The following is a 9,977-nucleotide window of genomic DNA, read 5'->3' as shown; positions in this document are numbered from 1 at the left end:
CAGGAATGTAGGCTGACTTGTCAGATCTTCTAACTTTTCAAAAGAAGCCAAAGTCCTGATTTTTATGAGACACTTCCCGGTTTTTAAAACTGATAATCGCCGCAGAGCAACTAAGCCCGTGCGCCACAACTACTGAGCCTGCGCTCTAAAGCCTGTGCTCCGCAACAAGAGAAGCCACTGCAATGAGAAGCCTGCGCGCCGCCATGAAGAGTAGCCCCCGCTCACCGCGACTAGAGAAAGCCCACGCCCAGCAACGAAGACCCAACGCAGCCAAAAATAAATACATATTAAGAAAATAAATAAATGAAACTGATAATCTAGCAAACACACACGTGAGCAGTTTTTGACTCTTCTCGATGGCGGAAAAGGCCTAACCTATTCTGCTACTCTATGTGTTTGTTCCATCTCTCCTATGCCCACCCTCCCAACAGCCACACTTGTTCACTGAAGGTAGGGACCTAGTTAATTCACTTGCACACTTTCTACAGCTCTCTGCATGCAGCAAGCCAACAGTAACTACTGCTCAATAAAATACGTCATGGCTGACATCAGGGAGCGTTGCCCCACCCACACCCGCACTCCAATCCTAGAGGGGCGGGTAAAAGTGGGCGCTCGTGTCTGAATTAGCTGGAATCCTGGCTCTAGCACTTGCTTGATGTATGACCTTCATTCAGCAAGTTACTAACTTTTCAGAGCCTCAGCTTCTTCACGTATAAGAATAATGGTACCTGCCTCAGAGTTATGAGTTTTATCTGAAATAATATACTCATCAGCACAATGTAGCAACTCGATAGCTATTCTTACTGGCATCATCCCCCTGTTTCCTCACCAGCTCCCTGGCATGTCTCCCCTAAATCCATTAAGCCATCATCTACCACTATCCACCTGGCTGACAGCTAGAGGGAGCTTTAAAATGCAGATCTGTCATTTTCACTGCTAGGGTTTACATCCTTCAACAGTTTGCGGATGCCCTTTGGAGAAAATCCAGACTCTTTTAACTCAGCTCATCAGGCGCTTTGGAGCTGCGACTGCGCAGCCCTCGGGCAGGTCTCATCTCTCGCCACTACGTCCCTTCCCACTTGGCACTCCAGAGCTTTCTTCACTGCTCCACACTCTCTGCCACTTCAAAGCTTTTGCAAGTGCTCTCTGTCGAGCTGGAACCTCTTCTCTCCATTCTCTACCACCCCTTCTAGATGTTCCAGCTATGTGCTCGGAAAATTTCTGACGTTCCTTGCTAAACCTGAGGGCAGGTACAATACCTGTTTTCCTCACCACTCTGCTCTTCCTAGTACAACGGCCGCAAGGAATACACCAATAATACACATTTGTAAACTGGCCACAGCAGTGCTGATTCCCGTGAGCAGACAGCGCCACCTGTTGACCCAAGTTGGCACTTCAGTACCTAGAAAGGAGCATTAGGTCTGCCCACCCTTAAGGTAGATGGACAATAGTTTTGAAGTTTTCAGGGGGTCTGTCCCGAGACTCCTTACATCAAAGTTAGCAATTAAAAAAAAGAAAGAAAAAAAAGAGCTAACATTACTGAGTATTCAACGTGGGAGAATTCAGCACTTTCCTAAGTGCTTTAGTTATTAACACATTTAATCTTCACAACCACTCAATGAAGCAGGTATTTTATCGCTTTATAGATAGGGTAACTGAGGCACAGAGTAGTCAAATGTCTCACCCGTGATCACACAGCCAGAAAATTTCATCCCAGGTGGTCTGACTTGAACCTGGGTTTTTTTGGGGGGTCACACTGCACAGCTTGTAGGATCCTAGCTCCTGACCAGGAAATGAACCCAGGCCCTCGGCAGTGAAAGCGCAAAGTTCCAACCACTGGACCGCCAGGGAATTCCCTGAACCTGTACTTTTAAGGCTGAAACTCACTGCCTCTACCGTCTCCTTTCCTGTGAGCCCAATGACCTGGTGAAGTCACATCCCAGACACCTCCCTCTGCTGTGAAGGCACTGCTACCAGTGGCACTGGCGTCAACCAAAATTCCTTCTGCAGTGAACCCTACATTTTGAGAACTGCAGTTCTCCAAGGGCACCCTCAGGACAGGAAGTAGATGCGGCCTCTCCCCCGCGAGCCGTCCACCCGACCTCCGTTAGTGCTCCTCGCCTGTGACCTCCAGCAAACAACCACCTCTCTGAGCCCCCATTTCCTAACAGGGCCTCTGGCCTGCTGAGTGGATGAGACTGGATTCCCCACGAAGAGTGAGGAGCGCAGTCCCTGATTCAGATTCAGGCAGACACTGAATGGCAGTGGTTATCACTCGGTCCCCTCCCTGGATCGCACACATCACACGTGAAGCTGGGTCCCTTCACATGTTTCGATATTGCCTACTTCATGCTTAGGCTCCATCCACTTTCCACTCTCTCCTCTAAATCATTCCTTTATATCACTGAGGAAAATGCCTGCCTGCACCTGATGTTAAGTTGTTAGACATAAATAATATATACTGGGCACTTTCTACGGCCTAGTCATTATTCTAAATAGTTTATTTATATTTACTCATTTAATCTTCACAACAGCCCTGATTCTCCCCACTTTACAGATGAGGAAGCTAGGCACAGTGAAATGACACGTTCAGGGTCACACAGCAAGTGGCTGACGTGGAATGTAAACTTAAGCCATGGTACCAGTCTATGCTTTTAAACACTACGTTAGACTCCCTCTGCTGGTAGAGGCTGTGTCTGCTGCCTTTACTCCCAAGTGCCAGGCACACTGCTTTGCACACTGTAGGTGTCAACAAACTTGTTTTAATATATAATATATATAAACACACAGTCACATGCCAGTGTGACAAATACCCCTTCTCCGACCGGGAAAAAGCTCCATCATACCCTGGGCTCCTGGAGACTTTCCAGAAAGAGCCTAGGCCTGGCAGTCTTCACAGATGACACCCAGTGGGGGCACTTTTATTAGACAAGTGGGAAAGGACAGGGTGCACCTTACGGTGTACTGCCTGGGGCCTCATGCAGGCCCAGAACTCTGCTGCACCCTCTTCATCAGCTCTTCGTCCTGCATAGACAATTCTGTCAACTTTTTGCCCATCCGCTCATGGATATCCAGGTACTTGGAGACACACCGGTCCAGGCACACAGACTCGCCCTTGGACAGTTCTGCTTCCTTGTAGTGGGGAGGCACGCACTTCCGGTGGCAGGCACTGGTCATTCTAGAAAGAAGGAAGGGCAAGGTCAGGTCAGCAGCCTCCTGTGGCATACCAGGAACCCTCAGCCATTCCTGCCCTGCTATACTGATTTCACCTCCCAAGAAGGCAGTGTAAATCCTCAGTTTGCACCTCAACTATCTTGGAAGATCCTTGAGAGCAGGAACCATTAGCCGTGTTTATGACTAATCAAAGAGGAACCATTAGCTGAGTACCAGCTATGTTCCAGGCATCGTGCTAAGTGCTTGACATGGATTCTGTCATGCAGTTCTTACGATAATCCTAAGAGGTAGGCACAATCATTATCCCCCTTTTTACAGATAAGGAAATGAAGGCACAGAGAGCCTCAGGATCACATAAAGCTGGGCTATGAACCCTGGTGGCCTGACTTTACAGCCTACATTTAAAAATTATTCTGATAAATAGCCTCCAAGATAAAACAACTAATCTAGGGAGGATACCAGACAAGCCAATAAAAATAGCAAATATTTGTTGACTGCTTACCTGACTTGTGTTGGGCTTAATGCTAAGAGCTTGTCATATACTTTTACATTTAATATTGATAATGTCTCTGTGAGGAAGGTACTATTATTAACTCCACTTTACAGATGGGGAAACCACTGGTCTAACAGTCCATGTAACTTGCCCAAGGCCATAGTAGTGGTGGTTGGTGCAGCTACGATTTGTTCCCAAGTTTGCCAGATGGTTATGGGCATTAGTTAGGAGTCAGACTGAGTTACTGGTTCTGACATTGCTACTGACCAGCTGTGGACCCTGAGAGAGTTATTTAACCTCTAGAAACCTCAATGTCCTCACCTTTAAAAACAGATAATGCATATAAAATGTTCAGCATGTGTCTGAGATGGATTAAGAGTTTAAGAAATGTTGACTACTAAGTGGGCTACGTGCTATTTGTCACAAGGCAAATGCTCTACTCTTCCTGGAACACAACCAGAGCCTGGACGGGACCTTCTCTTCCTGCTCAGCTCCTACGTCGCCAATTCCATCCCAGCCTAAATGCCCAGTTCCTTCTAGTGACCCCACACTGCGTCTGCATTAGCCCTTAAGCATGGGGCGGGAGTTGGGGGTGCTGGGAGGGTAAGCCCGGGCCTCAGTTTTCCCCGGAATGAGGAAAATAATCTTCAGAAGTTATCCACCTCTGCCTTGCCAAGAGTGACCTGGGATGATTCTTTAAGACAAGGCAGTGCAGAATCAGCCCTTACCTGTTGTACATATCAGCCATCATCTCAACCTCCAGCTCTGCCGCCAGCTGCTGGGCCCTAAGCGGGTCCATTTCAGCCCTGCACCGTGGAAGAGGTCTCCCTCTGGCCTCCTAATCCTGGGGGCAGACATCATGGTCAGCACCCACCCCTCCCATTCACCTTCCCATCGCAGGGGCTGGAGGATGTGGAGGAATCAGAGGGCATCAGACCAGCAGGGGCCACTGACCTCAGTGAATTCAAACGTCCCATTTCACAGATGTGGGAACTGAGGCCAAGAAGGGGGACGCTGCCTAGCCCAAGGTTACAGAACATGTCAATGGCGGGGCTGGAAATCGAGCCCCGGAGCCCTGACTCCCAATCCCTCTAGGTCACCTCTATCCAGGAGAAGAAGGGGAGACCGGAACGGAGCATGAACCTGAGGAGCCCTAAGAATTCGATCATACGCGGGACTAAGGCCCCCGGGCCCCAGCCCAGAGTCTACACCTCTGAAATGGCGGCGCCATCATCAGGATCACCTTGAGATCAGACGTCACTCACCACGGCCTGGGGCCTGCCACAACGCCCCCTATGTCCCCAACTTCGGGTAAACACTAGAAACTCACCGGGCGCTCAGGTAGGATAGGGCGGAAGCACCTGGGTCACTTCCGAGAGAGAAGTCCCGCCTCTTCTCTGATCCGTACGCGCTTCCGGAATGAAGTACCAACGAGGCGGCGCGGGAAAATCCGCTACCATAGAGAGGGAGCTGCTGGCCCTGGCTAAGGCGTCTCCCAAATGCTAGAGAGGACTCCAAAATACCATAGAGGCTTGAGCGGGGCGCAGAGCGCCTGCAGACTGGTTAGAATTCTTGTCTTTAGGGGTGTCACGGAGAGATTTGAGTTTATTGGCTCTGTAAGAGGGGCAGGACCCCAGAACTCAGTGAACCTCGCCCTCACCTCCGGAGAGCCGAGGCCAGAGCGCCAATAAGGCGCGGAGTAGGAAGAATGCCGGCAAACTGCAGCTCTCAGTTTGTGATGTACTTAAGGTCACCTGGGACGCTTAAAATAATCCCGAAGCGCAGGGCTCACTTCGTACCAATTAAATCAGAATCCCTGGGAGTAGGACCCAGGCATCAGTACATTTTAAAACTCCCCAGGTGATTCCCATGTGCAGCCAAGTTTGAGGACCAATGCTCAGAGGCCCTTTGTGTGAACACAGCTGTGTGTAGGTCACTAAACTTTCTCTGGGGTTGCAGAGACAAGCGAGGCACGGTTCCTGCTTGCAGAAAGATGAGTCAAGTATACAGTATGTTTTAGTCAGCTTCTGTTAGACGCCCTGGGCCCTAAAGAGATGAATAGGACCACTGTGACTGCCACCAGAGCTGACCTAGTGTGTTTGGGTGAGGAAGACGGTACTTGTGAGCTCTTCATCTTTCAAGACTTAATGTATTCCTCGGTCTGCACGCCCCCCTCCCGCAACGCCCCCCCCCAAGAAAAACCCACCTCAATCCCTGGATTTTTCAAGGGATTTCCCAGTAAACGAAATTTAGAAGATGCAAATTAATAATGCAGTGTTACACTGCCCATAGGAGAAGGTGGGCTAGACACTTTATATGGCTGGTCACCATATGCTTCCCTAAGGAAGTCCCAATTTTAAATATTGGCCTCATTACTGCTCTAAGGACTCAAACTTCTTTGTCAGACCCTGTGCCTTGATACTTTAAAATTTAGGTATAGCATTCAGATAGTAAAGTAGTAAAATACACAAGCTTAATTTTTAAATATATATTCATTTTTATAACTATCTCCCAGATCAAGATACAAAATATTTCCAGCACCTTAAAAAGTTATCTCATGTTCCTTCCCAGTCAATACTCCCTCTTCTGCAGTGAGCCACTATTCTGACTTCTATCACCATCAGTTAGTTCTGCCTACTCTTGAACTTCATGTAAATGAAATTATACATCGTTTTGTGCCTCACTTCTTTAGCTCAATGTAGCATCCGTAAGATTTCATCCATATTGTGTGTATCTCTAATTCATTCTTTTTTATGGCTGTCTAGTGTTTGATTGTATAAATAAGCCACAGTTCATTTATCCTCCTACCGATGGACTTTTGGGTTGTTTCCAGTTTGGGGCTATTATGATAATGCTGCCACGTATATTATTCTATATATGTTATCCTGGTTTTTACTTTTGAGAATCTAGTCAACATATTATGGAGCATTAAGAAATTTCATGGAAAAAGGAGATGGGTTCTTAAGAGAGGAATCTGCTTCCTAGATGGGATTTTTGTTAGGTTTTATGAAAGGTTACATACTGTATGATTCCATTTAAATCACATTCTCAAAATGGCAATATTATAGAGATGGGAGAAGAGATTAATGGTTGCCTAGGGTTAGAGTTGGTGGGGGGAGGGAAGGAGTTGTGCCTAAGGGGATGGCACAAGGGAGATCTTTGTGTTATGAAACTGGTTCTGTGCCCTGACTGTGGGAGAAGGTGTTTATTCAAATCTAAGCTGTTACAGAAGTATACATGCCATTGTACCAATGCCAATTTCCTGGCTTTGATATTGCATATAGTTATGTAAGATTTAGCCTTCAGTGGATAAGTCTCAAGTAAAATTTGACCTTCTGTACCCTCTCTGTACTATTTATGCAACTCCCTATAAACCTATAATTATTTCAAAATAAAGTTTTAAAAATCATTACAAAACAAACAAAAAGATAAAAATGATATTGTATTTAAAGCACCTAGCCCATGACAGATGCGCAATAAAAATGAATCTTTTTGTTTTAGATTTTTATTTATTAGGGAAAAATTTTAAAGTACAGAGAAGTGGAGAGCACAATATATTGAACTTCCACATATTAATCACCCAACACCAAGATTTGACAGTTGTCAACATTTAGCCATATTTTCTTCATCTAATTGTAGCTTTAACGGATGAAGTCTTTTTTGCACAATGACAGTATTTTTCTTTCTTTTTCTTTCTTTTTTTTTTTTTTTTGGCTGCATTGGGTCCTTGCTGCGCGCGGGCTTCCTCTAGTTGTGGTGAACAGGGGCTATTCTTCGCTTCTCATTGCGGTGGCTTCTCTCGTTGTGGAGCACAGGCTCTAGGAGCACAGGCTTCAGTAGCTGCAGCACGCGGACTCAGTAGTCGTGGTACACAGGCTTAGTTGCTCCGCGGCATGTGGAATCTTCCCGGACCAGGGCTCGAACCCGTGTCCCCTGCATTGGCAGGCGGATTCTCAACCACTGCACCACCAGGGAAGCCCCCCACAATGCCCTTAAAATTACAGACATCTTATCACTAAATGCAGCTGGCAACCAACAATATTGCACTGTTCAACCATTGGTACCCAAACCTGGCTTACAGATCATCCCAGGAACAGGCCCCCAAATTCCCGTTCCATATTTCTACTAACTAATTAAATTATTTATTTATTCGCTATCCATTTATTGAGCACTTCATATGACCCAGGCAATTTGCTAGGCCCTGGGCATACAGCCATGAACATGACAAAGTCCCTGCCCTCGTGGAGCTTAGAGTCTAGAGAGAAAGTCAGGTAACAAGGAAATAAATAAGATAACTTTGGATTCCAATCCATATTCCATAAGAAAATAAAATATGCAGAAGCGATGGAGAGGATCTCAAGGACATGGGAGACCTCTCTGTGGAAATGAAATTTGAGCTGAGAGCAGGAGAATGAGAAAGAACCAGCCTTGCAAAGAGCAGAAGCAGAACGGTTTACAGTCCTGAGTACGGAAAGGAATCGACTCATCGGAGGGATACGAAGGAGGCCAGTGTTGCTGAAGCAGTGGGGAGGGGGAGGGGGAGTCACAAGCCTCTCACGCATTCTCCAAAAGTAGTACCTTTCTTAGATCACAGGACACCTACAGGAGGTAAAGGTGTTCCGTCTTCCTGAGCAAAATCTCGATTGAGCACAAAAATCTGTTCAGAGCCTCCTGTGTACCCGTCGCCTCAGTTCCAAATGTATTTCCTAGACTCAGTGCAGCGACCCATCAGCTTGGGCCATCACTCTTCTCTCTCTCCACAGCCGCTCCCCGTCAAGTGGGAGCCCTGAGAGACATCGCCACCTCCGCAGCTGTGGCCCCTACACCCCTCCTTAGCCCACCCTTCCGCAGCTGCTTTAGTCTGAGGAAGGGTAAAAGGGACTATTTAAAGGAACGTGGTGGGGGGGGATGCAGAGAAGGCCTAGCCTGGGCTCTGGATGGGCAGGGAAGGCCAGACAGCTGGTGACCATGCTCCAAATGGGCCTGCAGATGGTCTGGGGAGTTGCCAGGGCCAGGGGAGTACAGCGGGAAGGGAGATGATCGCAGGACACATGCTGCCCGGTGTCAGGCAGGAGGCACTGGCTGTGATTGAAAGGTGCCACCTGCCAGATCTCCATGGGAAATCCGAGCCTCCCAGTCCAGGGGAGAGTGTTGTACCAACAGGACAGTAAACAATGCTCGTCTGCAGCCCCAGGATCTTGGTGGAGGGGTTGGGGGGAGGGGGAGGGGGAGGGGAAGCGGGGACTGAAGAGCTGGGGGCTAGAAGCCGCAGGGGCTTAAAGACAGCCCGGGAGTGCAGCCGCTTCAGCTGGAGGAAGGAGACAGCTCCAAGCCCCCAGGGAGAGGCCCTACAGGTAGGAGAAGCAGTTGAGAGTGGCATCTCCAAGGGATGCCCCTGCTGAGGTGAGGGATGGTGAAAGCTTTAGGGCCACTGGAAGACAGACTGGGGGGCAGTGGGTCGTGGAGGTGTTAGCTGAAACATCAAACATTGTCTGTACCATGTGGGGCTTGGAACTTGGGCTCCTGGATACTTTTCCTTCCAGTCTGCTGAGAAAAACAGGAAGAGAGAGAGGGGAGCTGTCTGCAGTGGACACAAAACAGGGGTGGAATGAATCTTTCCTTCCTCCTTCCTGGGGAAGGAACGAGGGAGGAAAGTGGAGAGTAAGGTCTGCCATGCACTTGGAAGAGAGAGCTGAACTCTTCAGCTGTATCTGACTGCCCTCCCCACCAGTGGGGTGCCCCTCATCCTGGGCTGGAGCCTTTGAAGGGACACTGGTGGAGGAGCTGGCGGGGGCAGTGTCTCTGGCACATGCTCTGGACTGGTTGTCAGGAAACCTGGGTTCTAGGTACAGTTGGGCCATTTAACTGTCCTATGACTTTATCAAGGGACTTCAACTCCCCAAGCCTCAAATTCCTACTCTGTAAAATGGGGCCCGTAACACTTATTCTGAAGGGTTAGAGTGAGGAGGTAGGAAGGTAAAGCAGGGCACTGCAGCGCAAGCTGTAAACTGCTATGGAATTAATGCTGGGGTGGGTGGTGTTATCCGGGTGCCTCAGTATTCTGAGTTTCTTCACTCCTTGGCTATTTATGACAAGCCTGGAGGGTGGAAAGCTGAGGTGATGAGTGCACAGGATGGCTGAGGGGTGTGTGTGTGTGTGTGTGTGTGTGTGTGTGTGTGTGTGTACACCTGCCCTTCCCCTCCACCATGCTAAGTTTGTAGCATGTAGATGAAGGGTAAGACGGCTGCAGCACTCAGCTATGTCTTAGCCAATTACTCCCACTTTTTTTTTTTTTTTTTCGGTACCCGGG

The 9,977-nt window shown here is 48.3% G+C and overlaps 1 protein-coding gene across 1 annotated transcript; it reads right to left on the bottom strand.

The window, feature by feature from the left end:
* Positions 1-2,794: 2,794 nt before the first annotated feature.
* Positions 2,795-4,505, bottom strand: TIMM10 (translocase of inner mitochondrial membrane 10). Its single transcript, XM_007455708.1, has 2 exons — positions 4,396-4,505; positions 2,795-3,178 (listed from the first exon to the last, which is right to left on the bottom strand). Exons 1-2 carry the CDS (start codon positions 4,464-4,466, stop codon positions 2,977-2,979), a joined length of 273 nt encoding a protein of 90 aa, XP_007455770.1. The 5' UTR covers positions 4,467-4,505; the 3' UTR covers positions 2,795-2,976.
* Between the last annotated feature and the right edge of the window lie 5,472 nt (positions 4,506-9,977).

The sequence above is a fragment of the Lipotes vexillifer genome, unplaced genomic scaffold (assembly GCF_000442215.2).
Source record: "Lipotes vexillifer unplaced genomic scaffold, Lipotes_vexillifer_v1.1 scaffold977, whole genome shotgun sequence".
In the NCBI taxonomy this organism is placed as follows: domain Eukaryota; kingdom Metazoa; phylum Chordata; class Mammalia; order Artiodactyla; family Lipotidae; genus Lipotes; species Lipotes vexillifer.
The sequence above is the reverse complement of the archived record's forward strand: the minus strand, read 5'-3'. Positions and strand labels throughout refer to the sequence as shown.

Excerpts from the sequence above, each read along its gene's own strand:
- TIMM10 (XM_007455708.1), bottom strand. The coding sequence starts at position 4,466 with ATGGACCCGCTTAGGGCCCAGCAGCTGGCGGCAGAGCTGGAGGTTGAG. Across the intron at positions 3,179-4,395 it reads ATGGCTGATATGTACAACAG|AATGACCAGTGCCTGCCACC; the intron begins GTAAGGGCTGAT and ends CCTTCTTTCTAG.